Source organism: Salmo salar, chromosome 04 (genome assembly GCF_965601325.2).
Source record: "Salmo salar chromosome 04, fSalSal1, whole genome shotgun sequence".
NCBI classification, from domain to species: domain Eukaryota; kingdom Metazoa; phylum Chordata; class Actinopteri; order Salmoniformes; family Salmonidae; genus Salmo; species Salmo salar.
The window spans coordinates 1,745,557-1,761,228 of NC_138294.1; the positions used below are offsets into that span (position 1 = coordinate 1,745,557).

The 15,672-nt window shown below is 46.1% G+C and overlaps 1 protein-coding gene across 3 annotated transcripts in view; it reads right to left on the reverse strand.

Moving 5' to 3' along the window:
• Positions 1-1,408: 1,408 nt before the first annotated feature.
• LOC106602129 (carboxypeptidase Z) overlaps positions 1,409-15,672 on the reverse strand; it is a 29,225-nt gene continuing 14,961 nt past the window's right edge. For 2 of the 3 annotated variants that reach the window (XM_082973980.1, XM_082973979.1), the window contains exons 8-16: positions 15,055-15,299; positions 13,736-13,897; positions 11,279-11,437; positions 9,935-10,002; positions 9,595-9,662; positions 8,925-9,064; positions 6,143-6,242; positions 4,477-4,622; positions 1,409-2,394 (exon numbers count right to left, since the gene is read on the reverse strand). In XM_082973980.1, coding sequence (XP_082830106.1) covers positions 2,140-2,394; positions 4,477-4,622; positions 6,143-6,242; positions 8,925-9,064; positions 9,595-9,662; positions 9,935-10,002; positions 11,279-11,437; positions 13,736-13,897; positions 15,055-15,299 — 1,343 coding nt within the window. In that variant the 3' untranslated portion in view covers positions 1,409-2,139. The remainder of the gene's footprint in view (positions 2,395-4,476; positions 4,623-6,142; positions 6,243-8,924; positions 9,065-9,594; positions 9,663-9,934; positions 10,003-11,278; positions 11,438-13,735; positions 13,898-15,054; positions 15,300-15,672) is intronic. The other variant, XM_082973981.1, reaches the window with a different exon arrangement.

The window sequence follows — 15,672 nt, forward strand, 5'->3', positions numbered from 1 at the left end:
AAATCCGAAAGCCTGGACTTTTTCTCATCTATCTACTCTCTTGTTTTTCATTTTCCGTCAATAGTTTAATTTCTACCCCTGTGGGTGAAAGGTGGCCTGGTCTTCATTTAATGTAAGGTTGCGCCCTCTTGTGGTTAAAATAACTAATGACATCTCCCATCAAAACAGTGTGAAAGCCTGGCGGTTCATTTAGTGTACTGTGGCGCCGTCTAGCGGCCAGCAGTGGTAATGACACCCTAAATCATGAAAATAGCAAGACCAGTGGATTCTTCATCTCTTTATACATTTTTTATCCAATCTGAAATGATAATCATCAGTAGGGAAAAACATGTAATAGTGATTTATGAAGAGGGTTGTGATTCTGGTAGGCTAAACACCGACACAGCTGACTTTAACTCTCCTAATGACTTGTTTCATATAGTATACAAACATCTCTGTCAGGACCTATAGACCCTGGTCAACATCAGGACCTATAGACCCTGGTCAACATCAGGACCTATAGACCCTGGTCAACATCTCTGTTCAGGACCTATAGACCCTGGTCAACATCTCTGTCATGACCTATAGACCCTGGTCAACATTAGTGAAGGAAATAGATAGGGGACATAGAAAGTTTGAGCAAGAGAGAGGAGAGTATGGGAGGGGGGAGGGGGAGAGGAGAGGAGGAGCAGACTAGGGAAGGGGTAGAGGAGAGGAGAGTAGGGGAGAGGGAAGGGGTAGAGGAGAGGAGAGGAGAGGAGAGGAGAGGAGAGGAGAGGAGAGGAGAGGAGAGGAGAGGAGAGGAGAGGAGAGAGAGGAGAGGAGAGGAGAGGAGAGGAGAGGAGAGGAGGAGGAGAGGATAGGGGGGAGAGGAGAGGAGGAGAGTAGGGGGGAGGGGAGAGGAGAGTAGGGGGGAGAGGAGAGGAGAGTAGGGGGGAGAGGAGAGGAGGAGGGGAGGGGGAGAGGAGGGGGAGGGGAGAGGAGGGGAGGAGGAGAGGAGAGTAGGGGGAGAGTAAAGGAGGGGGGAGAGGAGAGGAGAGGAGAGGAGAGGAGGAGGAGAGTAGGGGGGAGGGGAGTATCTTTAGACATGCTGAGTCTTGAAGGCAGTAAGTCATCACAAGCTGCCTGTGTCTTTAGAATTTGCCCCCAATCCTTAAAAATGACAAATGACCACCACTAAGAGGCAAAGAGGTGTGTGTGTGTGTGTGTGTGTGTGTGTGTGTGTGTGTGTGTGTGTGTGTGTGTGTGTGTGTGTGTGTGTGTGTGTGTGTGTGTGTGTGTGTGTGTGTGTGTGTGTGTGTGTGTGTGTGTGTGCTAGGGTTTGTGTATGTGTCCCAACCTGTCAGATCCTCAAGTCCACTTGCTGTAACAGAAAGACATTGAAACAGAAGAGTTAATAGAACACTGAGGAAGACAGAACTCAGAGGAGGAATGTTGTGATCAGAACGTCTTAATGAAACATTCTAAATAGAACACTGAGGAAGACAGAACTCAGAGGAGGAATGTTGTGATCAGAACGTCTTAATGAAACATTCTAAATAGAACACTGAGGAAGACAGAACTCAGAGGAGGAATGTTGTGATCAGAACGTCTTAATGAAACATTCTAAATAGAACACTGAGGAAGACAGAACTCAGAGGAGGAATGTTGTGATCAGAACGTCTTAATGAAACATTCTAAATAGAACACCCAATATGTTAATGGGGTCCCAGAGTCTTGATCAGATTCCTGTCCATAGTGGAGGTAGGTGTTCCCCTGGTGGACGGGGTACCTGTCCTATCTACACAGGAAGACTAATCAGAACATAGGCCTTCTGGTAACATGAGGGGAACGTTGGTGGTACTCCGGCCAGAGCTAAATGCGATGGGGGACAGAAACCAAAAAATATTGAGAACCAATTCATGCCTCTGCTTGTAGGAGACATTCCACATGGCACCCATTCCCTTTATAGCGCACTACTTTTGACTATATAGGGAACAGGGTGCACTATATAGGGAATAGGGTGCACTATATAGGGAATAGGGTCCACTATATAGAGAATAGGGTGCCATTTGGGATGCAAACTACAAAGAAGGCCTCCTGCTCTATGGGCTTTGGTCAAATGTAGTGCACAAAATAAGGGAATAGTGTGCCATTTCAGTCTTTATCCTGTCCAGTCTTCTAGATGTTCCGTAGCAGCCAGGTGGGAGCAGAGACCCCTGCCTGAGTAAAGTAGTTCCACCACCAGGGCTTCTCCTGCCACTCTCCTCCCATCCCCGGTTCTCCTCCCATCCCCGGTTCCCTGGGTTCTCTCGGTTCTCCCGGCTCGGAGCGGCCGTAGCTCTGGAACTGGTTGTAAGGGTCGAAGCGCTCGTAAGTGTCCAGGGAGGAGCTGAGGAACAGGTGGTAGTCTGGTCGTACTGGCTGTACAGGGACCTAGAGGAGAGGAGAGAAATACCTTTCTTTAATGAGAGGTACGGGAGGAGGGAGGAGAGGGAGAGGGGGGGAGGGAGGAGAGGGAGAGGGAGAGGGGAAGAGCGAGGAGAAGGAGAGGGAGAGGGGAGGAGGGAGGAGAGGGGAGGAGGGAGGAGAGGGTGAGGGAGGAGAGGGAGGGAGAGGGAGGAGAGGGGGAGGAGAGGGAGAGGGAGGAGAGGGAGAGGGAGGAGAAGAGGGGTGAGGGAGGAGAGGGAGGAGAGGGAGAGGGAGGAGAGGGAGAGGGGAAGAGGGAGGAGAGGGAGAGGGAGAGGGGTGAGGGGTGAGGGAGGAGAGGGAGAGGGAGGAGAGGGGAGGGGAGGAGGGAGGAGAGGGAGAGGGAGGAGAGGGGAGGGGAGGAGGGAGGAGATAGGAACTGGTGAACAACAGGTGGTAGTCTGGTTCTACTGTTCTCAGATTTGGAGGACGAGGAGGGGGAGAAAGACGAGGACGAGGAGGACGAGGATGGATGAGAGGGGAGAGGGGGAAGAGAAGAGGACGAATGTGATGATGATGATGATGGGTGGAGCTGACAGACGTTCAGGGAGGAGCTGGGGAATAACAGGTCAGGTTCTACTGCTCTACTCCGACCGGGAGGGAGAGAGGGAGGGGTGGAAAAATACGATGATGAGGGGGAGGAGACAGCAGGGTGAGGAGAAGGAGGAGAAGATGGGAAGAGGAAGGCAGAAACAGGATAACGGAAACAGAAAAAGTGGAATACAGAAAGAAGAAGAGAAATGTGAAAAAAATAAAACACCTCAGATATCATGACACGGATATCAACACCTCAGATATCATGACACTGATATCAACACCTCAGATATCATGACACTGATATCAACACCTCAGATATCATGACACTGACATCAACACCTCAGATATCATGACACTGATATCAACACCTCAGATATCACGACACTGACATCAACACCTCAGATATCATGACACGGATATCAACACCTCAGATATCATGACACTGATATCAACACCTCAGATATCATGACACTGACATCAACACCTCAGATATCACGACACTGATATCAACACCTCAGATATCACGACACTGACATCACGACACTGACATCAACACCTCAGATATCATGACACTGACATCAACACCTCAGATATCATGACACTGATATCAACACCTCAGATATCACGACACTGACATCACGACACTGACATCAACACCTCAGATATCATGACACTGATATCAACACCTCAGATATCATGACACGGATATCAACACCTCAGATATCATGACACTGATATCAACACCTCAGATATCATGACACTGACATCAACACCTCAGATATCATGACACTGATATCAACACCTCAGATATCACGACACTGACATCACGACACTGACATCAACACCTCAGATATCATGACACTGATATCAACACCTCAGATATCATGACACGGATATCAACACCTCAGATATCATGACACTGATATCAACACCTCAGATATCATGACACTGACATCAACACCTCAGATATCATGACACTGATATCAACACCTCAGATATCACGACACTGACATCAGGACACTGACATCAACACCTCAGATATCATGACACTGATATCAACACCTCAGATATCATGACACGGATATCAACACCTCAGATATCATGACACTGACATCAACACCTCAGATATCATGACACTGATATCAACACCTCAGATATCACGACACTAACATCAACACCTCAGATATCATGACACTGATATCAACACCTCAAAAATCACGACACTGACATCAACACCTCAGATATCATGACACTGACATCAACACCTCAGATATCAACATCTCAGATATCATGACACTGACATCAACATCACAGATATCATGACACTAACATCAACACCTCAGATATCATGACACTGACATCAACACCTCAGATATCAACATCACAGATATCCTGACACTGACATCAACACCTCAGATATCATGACATTGACATCAACATCATATTTCTCAAACTCTGATCCTGGCACAGAAACATCACAGATCACAGATAAACCTCTAACTTTACAGGTACCTTTTTGAGCAGGAAGTCGACCCGCCCAGCTTTTTCCAGGTGAGCAGGCAGGTAAATTCTCTTGCTGACCTTGGAGTAACCTTTAGCTGATGCTGTTATGATGTGTGTTCCTGAGTTCATTAACCTCCAGTAATCACCATCCTCCGCTATAGAGAGAGGCAGGGAGAGGGAGAGGGATGGAGAGATGGAGGGAGGGAGGAAGGAGACAGGGAGGGAGGGAGGGAGAGAGAGAGGGAGAGAGAGAGAGAGAGAGAGAGAGAGAGAGAGATCAAATACAAATCTTAGCATCAACTATTAAAGACTACCAGAACCCATTGGATTCTCCAATTACATTAAATGAACTACAGTACAAAATACCAACCCTCCAACCCAAAAGGCCTGTGGTGTTGATGGTATCCACAATGAAATGATAAAATATACAGACAAGAAAAATGGGCTATTCTTAAACTCTTTAACATCATCCATAGCTCTGGCATCTTCCACAATATTTGGAACCAAGGACTGATCACCCCAATCCACAAAAGTGGAGACAAATTTGACCCCAATAACTACCGTGGGATATGCGTCAACAGCATATCTGCATTATCATTAACAGCAGACTCGTACATTTCCTCAGTGAAAACAATGTACTGAGCAAATGCAACAAGGGCAACCAGTGAAGAACAAACACCATTGTAAATATAACCCATATTTCTGTTTACTTATTTTCCCTTTTGTACTTTAACTATTTGCACATCGCTACAACACTGTATATAGACATAACATGACATTTGAAATGTCTTTATTCTTTTGGAACTTCTGCGAGAGTAATTTTTACTGTTTATTTCACTTTTGTTTATTATCTATTTCATTTGCTTTGGCAATGTTAACAAATGTTTCCCATGCCAATAAAGCCGTTGAATTGAATTGAGAGAGAGAGAGAGAGAGTGCGAGAGGGAGGGAGTTAGGATGGAGGGAGAGAGGGATGAAGAGGGGGAGGGAGGGGAAGGGAAGGAGACAGGGAAGGAAACAGGGCAGGAGGGAGACAGGAAAGGAGACAGTGAAGGAAGGAGACAGTGTTACGCACGTCGATGGAAGGATCGGACCAAGGTGCAGCGTGGTAGGCGTACATTTTACATTTTTAAATGAACACCGAAAACAAAACAAATACAAACGAAAACGTAACGTTCAGTAGGGCTACACAGCGCAGTACCAAAAACAAGATCCCGCAAGCTAAGGTGGGAAAAAATGCTGCCTAAGTATGATCCCCAATCAGAGACAACGATAGACAGCTGCCTCTGATTGGGAACCATACCCGGCCAACAAAGAAATAGAAAAACTAGAATGCCCACCCAAATCACACCCTGACCTAACCAAATAGAGAAATGAAAAGGCTCTTATGTTGCTTTTCCTTGCGTGTATACTGACAACATCTCTACATTTCCACCATAGAATGTAAACCGCTTGGAGTGTCTGTAAAAGCTCTGTTATGAAACCAGTTATGATCTATGTCCCAAATGGCTCCTTTCTCCCTCCATAGAGCTCTAACAGAGGGCCCTGCTCAGAAGTAGCCATTTGGGCTCCTTTCTCCCTCCATAGAGCTCTAACAGAGGGCCCTGCTCAGAAGTAGCCATTTGGGTTGCAGACATTATGCGGAACTATGGCTATCAGTTATTACGGGGGTTACCTGTGGTGACATCTTTACGTATTCCCCTGACAGATATGGACGCTCCCTTTATTCCATAGCCCTCCTCATCCTTCACCACTCCCTTAATACCTCTGTGGACCTGGAGAAGAGAAGGAACGACACCAGGGAATAACACCAGGGAATATCAGGCTTGGGGAATGACATAGGGTTATTTTAACAACACTCCCTGGTTTTCCAGGAATCTCCAGGATTCCTGGATTTACTGCTTATTCCCCCCCGATTCCAGGATTCTCCCAACCAGGATTTCTGGAAATCCAGGAAGTTTTGGGGAAGTTTCCGTAATTTGCAACCCTATCAGTGAATGTCAGGGAATGCTAAGGTCAGTGGAGGCCGGTGGGCGGGAGAAATATATAGTAGGATGGCAGCTTAAAACGTATTCAGGATCGGTGTCCCTTCCACGGGACGGTTGAGCTAACGTAGGCTAATGCGATTAACATGTGGTTGTAAGTAACCAAGAAAAATGCCCAGGACATAGACATATCTGATATTGGCAGAAGGCTTAAAAATTATTGTTAATCTAACTGCACTGTCCAATTGACAGTACCTATTACAGTGAAATAATACCATGCTATTGTTTTTCGGAGAGTGCACAGTTATGAATATGAAAAGTTATTAACCTCTATGGGCAAGGCGGGACGAATTCGTCCCACCTACGTAACAGCCACCTGAATTCAGTGGCGCGATTTTTGAATCGTTTGAAATACTATTACTTCAATTTCTCAAACATATGACTATTTTACAGCTATTTAAAGACAAGACTCTCCTTAATCTAACCACACTGTCCGATTTCAAAAAGGCTTTACAACGAAAGCAAAACATTAGATTATGTCAGGAGAGTGCCCAGCCAGAAATAATCAGACACCCATTTTTCAAGCTAGCATATAATGTCACAAAAACCCAAACCACAGCTAAATGCAGCACTAACCTTTTATGATCTTCATCAGATGACACAACTAGGACATTATGTTATACAATACATGCATGTCTGTTCAATCAAGTTCATATTTATATCAAAAAACAGCTTTTTACATTAGCATGTGACGTTCAGAAAAAGCATACCCCCCGCAAACTTCCGGGGAATTTACTAACAGTTTGCTAAATTACTCACGATAAACGTTCACAAAAAGCATAACAATTATTTTAAGAATTATAGATACATTACTCCTCTATGCACTCGATATGTCCGATTTTAAAATAGCTTTTCGGATGAAGCACATTTTGCAATATTCTAAGTACATAGCCCAGCCATCACGGCTAGCTATTTAGACACCCGGCAAGATTAGCCTTCACCAAAATCCTATTTCCTATAAGAAAAATGTTCTTACCTTTCCTGTTCTTCGTCAGAATGCACTCCCAGGACTTCTACTTCAATAACAAATGTAGGTTTGGTCCCAAATAATCCATCGTTATATCCAAATATCCTCTGTTTTGTTCGTGCGTTCTAGACACTATACGAATGGTAAATAACGGTCGTGCGCATGGCGCATGGCGTATGGCGTGACAAAAAATGTCTAAATATTCCATTACCGTACTTCGAAGCATGTCAACCGCTGTTTAAAACCAATTTTTATGCCATTTATCTCGTAGAAAAGCGATAATATTCCGACCGGGAATCTGCAATAAGCTAAACAGCCGAATGAAATTTCTCCACGGGGGCGAATCGTGCACGCGCCTCATTCAATGGTCCTCTGATCGGCCACTTGGATAAGGCGATAATCTGTTTCAGCCAGAGGCTGCCTCATCATCGTTCAGGTTTTTCCCGGGTTCTGAGAGCCTATTGGAGCCCTGGGAATTGTCACGTTACAGCTAAGATCCTTACTCTTCAATAAACAGATGCAAGACGCACGACTCCTTGTCAGACAGGCCACTTCCTGCATGAAACCTTGTCAGGTTTTTGCCTGCCATAGGAGTTCTGTTATACTCACAGACACCATTCAAACAGTTTTAGAAACTTTAGGGTGTTTTCTATCCAAACCTGAACAATAATATGCATATTCTAGCTTCTGAGTTGGTGTAGGAGGCAGTTAAAAATGGGCACATATTTTTTCCAAAATTCTCAATACTGCCCCCTAGCCCAAACAGGTTAATAAACAAATTAGCCACATTTGGGCAGTCTTGATACAACATTTTTAACAGAAATGCAATGGTTCATTGGATCAGTCTAAAACTTTTCACATACACTGCTACCATCTAGTGGCCAAAATCTAAATTGCAGTTGGGCTGGAATAATACATTATGGCCTTTCTCTTGCAATTCAAAGATGATGGTACAAAAGAATGATTGTTTTTTCTTTGTATTATCTTTTACCAGATCTAATGTGTTATATTCTCCTACATTTTTTTCACATTTTCACAAACCTCAAAGTGTTTCCTTTCAAATGGTATCAATAATATGCATATCCTTGCTTCAGGTCCTGAGCTGCAGGCAGTTAGATTTGGGTATGAGTCATTTTAGGAGAAAATTGGAAAAAGGGGAAGATCTTTAATTAAGAGGTTTTAACATAATGACTGTATTGGAATGAATGGAATGGTATCAGACACATCAATCACATGTTTTCCATGTGTTCAATGTACAGTTCCATGTATTCCATTCCAGCCATTACAAAGAGCCAGCTGTCCTCATATATCTCTGCCCACCAGCCACCACTGATAAGGACATCAAACATGTTAAAAAAATGATGAGATAACACATAAGCCTTCTACGGTATAACTACGGCACAAAATGGCTGCCTGGTCGCTGGGCTATAGAGAGGCAGACCCACCGACTCCATGAAACTGAGCAGGGCCTCCTTGTTCCTGAGCCACTCCGGGTAGAGCTCCTCTTCAGAAGGAAACTTGTCACAGCCCAGCTCCACCGTAATCTCCAGACAGTTAGTGTGGAGGTAGTTAAAGTCTGACATGCCTTACGGTACCGGAGAAATAGAGAGTTAGGATACACACACACACACACACCGTGTATATATATATATATATATATATACACTAGACACACAGGTACTGACTAGACACACAGTTAACAGACAGCGAGGCAGGAATAAGAGGGGGAGGATAAGGAGAGGAAGAGGAGAGGAGGAGAGACAGAATGTTATGAGGAGGAGGAGGAGGAGAGAGGAGGAGAGGGTTAAAGGAGGAGAGGAGAAGAGGAGAGACAGAATGTTATGAGGAGGAGAGGAGGAGGAGAGGAGGAGAGACAGAATGTTATGAGGAGGAGAGGAGGAGAGGAGGAGAGACAGAATGTTATGAGGAGGAGAGAAGGAGAGGGTTAAAGGAGGAGAGGAGAAGAGGAGAGACAGAATGTTATGAGGAGGAGAGGAGGAGAGGAGGAGAGACAGAATGTTCTGAGGAGGAGAGAAGGAGAGGGTTAAAGGAGGAGAGGAGAAGAGGAGAGACAGAATGTTCTGAGGAGGAGAGAAGATATAGAAGGTTCCGTACCCCCTGGGAAGCTGTACCACAGAGCTCCGTTGATGATGCCTCCGCTCCTGATGAAGGACGCTCCACACCTAGAATATACAATATATATGTCATCTAGCAGTAATGTTATGAGGAGGAGAGGAGGAGGAGGAGGAGACCTCTGCTCCTGATGAAGGACGCTCCACACCTAGAATATACAATATATATGTCATCTAGCAGTAATGTTATGAGGAGGAGAGGAGGAGGAGGAGGAGACCTCTGCTCCTGATGAAGGACGCTCCACACCTAGAATATACAATATATAGGTAATGTAACAGGGGGTATTATAATCATTCATAAAAATAGCTAGGAATATAATCACCTCTCTGTGTTGTTGTCGGCCATGCTGGCGTGAGAGTCTGCGTACGTCCGGGCCAGCTGCTTAAACGCCTGCAGAGAGGGACACAGTCAAACTCTTCAGAATGGCATTTTCTGGCCTGGGAACAGAAGAGGTTTTCATACCTGACATAAAGTATGTGTTCGTCCCAAATAGCACTATGGGTCCAAAGTAGTGCACTAAATACGAAATAGGGTACCTGGTGGTCAGCTGAAAGACAGGGTACCTGTTGGTGAGGTGTAGGACAGGGTAATGGTGGTCAGGTGTAGGACAGGGTACCTGGTGGTCAGGTGTAGGACAGGGTACCTGGTGGTCAGGTGTAGGACAGGACAGGGTACCAGTTGGTCAGGTATAGAACAGGTTAGCTGTTGGTCAGGTGTAGGACAGGACAGGGTACCTGTTGGTCAGGTGTAGGACAGGTTACCTGGTGGTCAGGTGTAGGACAGGGTACCTGGTGGTCAGGTGTAGGACAGGGTACCTGGTGGTCAGGTGTAGGACAGGACAGGGTACCTGTTGGTCAGGTGTAGGACAGGACAGGGTACCTGTTGGTCAGGTGTGGGACAGGGTACCTGTTGGTCAGGTGTAGGACAGGGTACCTGTTGGTCAGGTGTAGGACAGGACAGGGTACCTGGTGGTCAGGTGTAGGACAGGTTACCTGGTGGTCAGGTGTAGGACAGGGTACCAGTTGGTCAGGTATAGAACAGGTTAGCTGTTGGTCAGGTGTAGGACAGGACAGGGTACCTGTTGGTCAGGTGTAGGACAGGTTACCTGGTGGTCAGGTGGTCAGGTGTAGGACAGGGTACCTGGTGGTCAGGTGTAGGACAGGGTACCTGGTGGTCAGGTGTAGGACAGGACAGGGTACCTGTTGGTCAGGTGTAGGACAGGACAGGGTACCTGTTGGTCAGGTGTGGGACAGGGTACCTGTTGGTCAGGTGTAGGACAGGGTACCTGTTGGTCAGGTGTAGGACAGGACAGGGTACCTGTTGGTCAGGTGTAGGACAGGTTACCTGGTGGTCAGGTGTAGGACAGGGTACCTGGTGGTCAGGTGTAGGACAGGGTACCTGGTGGTCAGATGTAGGACAGGACAGGGTACCTGTTGGTCAGGTGTAGGACAGGACAGGGTACCTGTTGGTCAGGTGTGGGACAGGGTACCTGTTGGTCAGGTGTAGGACAGGGTACCTGTTGGTCAGGTGTAGGACAGGACAGGGTACCTGGTGGTCAGGTGTAGGACAGGGTACCTGTTGGTCAGGTGGAGGACAGGGTACCTGTTGGTCAGGTGGAGGACAGGACAGGGTACCTGTTGGTCAGGTGTAGGACAGGACAGGGTACCTGTTCATCAGGTGTAGGGGAGAACATCCTCTCTTCATAGAGGTGTCTAGAGAAGTCAAAGGGATAAGAGATCACCAGCTCTCCACCATGGAGGCTAGCAGACTGGACAAACGGCACAGACCTGATCCACTTCATCACTGCATAGGTCTCTGAAGCTACCTGAGAGATGACAGGAGAGAGTAGAAGATGAGAGAGGAGAAGAGAGGAGAGTTTTTCCCTGTCCAAGCAGCAGGATCAGCTGTCTATTTCTTTACAAACAGCAGACAACAGTTATTCAGAGGATGACCACCTCACACTGTCTGAGTGACATGAGAGAGATGGGTGTTTTCCCCTTCACAGATCAGGACCAAAATACTTACATTATTTGTCAGATCAGGCAAATTACACATATCACTTACCTGTACCTTCCCTTACCTGTACCTTCCCTTACCTGTACCTGTACCTTCCCTTACCTGTACCTTACCTGTACCTTACCTGTACCTTCCCTTACCTGTACCTTCCCTTACCTGTACCTTCCCTTACCTGTACCTTCCCTTACCTGTACCTTACCTTACCTGTACCTTCCCTTACCTGTACCTTACCTGTACCTTCCCTTACCTGTACCTTACCTTACCTGTACCTTCCCTTACCTGTACCTTACCTGTACCTTCCCTTACCTGTACCTTACCTTACCTGTACCTTCCCTTACCTGTATCTTCCCTTACCTGTACCTTACCTTACCTGTACCTTCCCTTACCTGTACCTTCCCTTACCTGTACCTTACCTGTACCTTCCCTTACCTGTACCTTCCCTTACCTGTACCTTCCATTACCTGTACCTTACCTTACCTGTACCTTCCCTTACCTGTACCTTCCCTTACCTGTACCTTACCTTACCTGTACCTTCCCTTACCTGTACCTTACCTGTACCTTCCCTTACCTGTACCTTCCTTACCTGTACCTTCCCTTACTTGTACCTTCCCTTACCTGTACCTTACCTTACCTGTACCTTCCCTTACCTGTACCTTCCCTTACCTGTACCTTACCTTACCTGTACCTTCCCTTACCTGTACCTTCCCTTACCTGTACCTTACCTTACCTGTACCTTCCCTTACCTGTACCTTACCTGTACCTTCCCTTACCTGTACCTTCCCTTACCTGTACCTTCCCTTACCTGTACCTTACCTGTACCTTCCCTTACCTGTACCTTCCCTTACTTGTACCTTCCCTTACCTGTACCTTACCTGTACCTTCCCTTACCTGTACCTTCCCTTACTTGTACCTTCCCTTACCTGTACCTTACCTGTACCTTACCTTACCTGTACCTTCCCTTACTTGTACCTTCCCTTACCTGTACCTTACCTTACCTGTACCTTACCTTACCTGTACCTTACCTTACCTGTACCTTCCCTTACCTGTACCTTACCAAAACAGTAGGAATGTCCTGTACCTTACCTGTACCTTCCCTTACCTGTACCTTACCTTACCTGTACCTTCCCTTACCTGTACCTTACCAAAACAGTAGGAATGTCCTGTACCTTACCTTACCTGTACCTTACCAAAACAGTAGGAATGTCCTGTACCTTACCTGTACCTTACCAAAACAGTAGGAATGTCCTGTACCTTACCTTACCTGTACATTACCTTACCTGTACCTTACCTTACCTGTACATTACCAAAACAGTAGGAATGTCCTGTACCTTACCAAAACAGTAGGATTATCCTGTACATTACCAAAACAGCAGGATTATCCTGTACATTACCAAAACAGTAGGATTATCCTGTACATTACCAAAACAGTAGGATTATCCTGTACATTACCAAAACAGTAGGAATGTCCTGTACCTTACCAAAACAGCAGGATTATCCTGTACATTACCAAAACAGTAGGATTATCCTGTACCTTACCAAAACAGTAGGAATGTCCTGTACCTTACCGAAACAGTAGGATTATCCTGTACATTACCAAAACAGCAGGAATGCCCTGTACCTTTCCAAAACAGTAGGAATGTCCTGTACATTACCAAAACAGTAGGAATGTCCTATAGATTACCAAAACAGTAGGAATGTCCTATAGATTACCAAAACAGTAGGAATGTCCTGTACCTTACCAAAACAGTAGGAATGTCCTGTACATTACCAAAACAGTAGGACTGTCCTATAGATTACCAAAACAGTAGGAATGTCCTATACCTTACCAAAACAGTAGGAATGTCCTGTACATTACCAAAACAGTAGGAATGTCCTGTACCTTACCAAAACAGTAGGAATGTCCTATAGATTACCAAAACAGTAGGAATGTCCTATACTTTCCAACATCAACAGAAAGCTAATTTCCCATTCCATCTGAGATGTACCTACACCTGAGGGACTTGCTATAGAGATGCTAGTTAGATCCCTCATGTGTACACACCTCTCCAATGGCCTCACTGGCGCCATCCCACTACCGACACCAATGTAGCAAGACGTTGATACATACCTTACCAAACCAGTAAGAGTCTGGGATGGGGATGTGGTCGGTGCGGAACCGTTTGATCCTACGATTCCGGTAGAGAATAGACGTCAGGTCAGGAAAGTTCCGGTTCAAGTCTAGGTTCTGAGCGTTGGTGCGACCCACAGTCCAACCGTTGAGCTCGTGACCCTACACAAACACACAGAGGGTAAAGGTCGTGACCCTACACAAACACACAGACACACACAGAGGGTAAAGGTCGTGACCCTACACAAACACCCAGACGTAGAAACACACACAGAGGGTAAAGGTCGTGACCCTAGACATGGTTCAACACCACACGACCCTGCAGGAGCGTGACGGGGAGGAGTGAAGAGTGAAGCATCATGGGTAATGGAAGACACGTCGATGAGAAGAATGTGATTGGACAGGATGAATATAAGAGGTCAGAAGTGTTTCATTGACCATGTGACCCGGAAGAGGGCCCAGAGATTTTCCCAGTCAAGTCACATGATCGTTCCCTATACAGGGCATCATTTAGGGACAGACTATGTAATCCGTCTGGAGAGAACAAGTTGTCCAGTAAACTTTTTTTTATTTAAACCTTTACTTAACTAGACAAGTCAGTTAAGAACAAATTCTTATTTAAAGTGACGGCCTACACTGGCCAAACCTGGACGACGCTGGGTCAATTGTGCGCCGCCCTATGGGATTCCCCATCACAGCCGGTTGTGATATGGCCTGGATTCGAACCAGGGTGTCTGTAGTGACACTTCTGGGACTTTGATGCAGCGCCTTAGACGGCAGCGCCACCCGGGAGTCCTGTCAGTAGTTGGACAGGACATGACATGCTGTTTCTGTGAAGAAGATAGCCCAGAAATCCCTCGTTTGACAACATGATGATGAAGAGAATAGAGCTTCCCACTGCCAGCTGTTGGGGAGAACAACAACTAGACGTTCTATCTATTAAACACGTACTATTTGTAATTTTAAGAAAAACATTTTTGAGATTTCTATCAGTGTTATTTCTTCGACGTTAAACACAGTTACAAAAATAAATAAATGGCACTGCATTTCCATGACAACAGTCTTACTGACTGCTTTTTGTTGATTGGTTAAGGACACTATCACTCTGTCTCTCTGGTAGTGGGAGGGGCTGAACCAATAGGAGAGCTCAGGTAGATGATAGGCAGTTGGAAAAGAGGCAGGCTTAGAAAGAGAGTGCCCCAACACATGCTGTCACAGACGCTATATAATGGAGAAGATAGGAGGTGTGGCCTCTTTCTATCTCTACGCGGCGGTTGGTCGGACCCGGCTTAGACGTTTTTTATTTATTTGTGATTTACTTCCTGGTTGTGGTGTGGTTGTTGTTCCGGGTCGTTGCTATCCTCTACCTCGGCGGCCGCCAGCTCGTAACCGTCGGGGTTCATGGATGCCAGGATGTGGATGCGCGTGGTGTTTACGAGCGTCTGGATACGCTGGTTGCCAAGGAGATACTCGGAACACAGGTACTGGGCCAGGTAGAGCAGCAACTGACGACCCAGGACCTCGTTGCCATGCATGTTGCCAACCAACTTGATCTCTGGTTCCACTGAGGGGGGGGGGGGGATGGGGGAGTAAGGAGGGGGTGAGAAACACAGGAAAGGAATTGCTCAAGACAAAACCTGTGTCAAAGTTCATGTTAGAAGACACAGGAGGTACTCAACTAGCCCTGTACCAATAGGATTTAAGACACAGGAGGTACTCAACTAGCCCTGTACCAATAGGATTTAAAACACAGGAGATACTCAACTAGCCCTGTACCAATAGGATTTAAGACACAGGAGGTCCTCAACTAGCCCTGTACCAATAGGATTTAAGACACAGGAGGTCCTCAACTAGCCCTGTACCAATAGGATTTAAAACACAGGAGATCCTCAACTAGCCCTGTACCAATAGGATTTAAAACACAGGAGATACTCAAC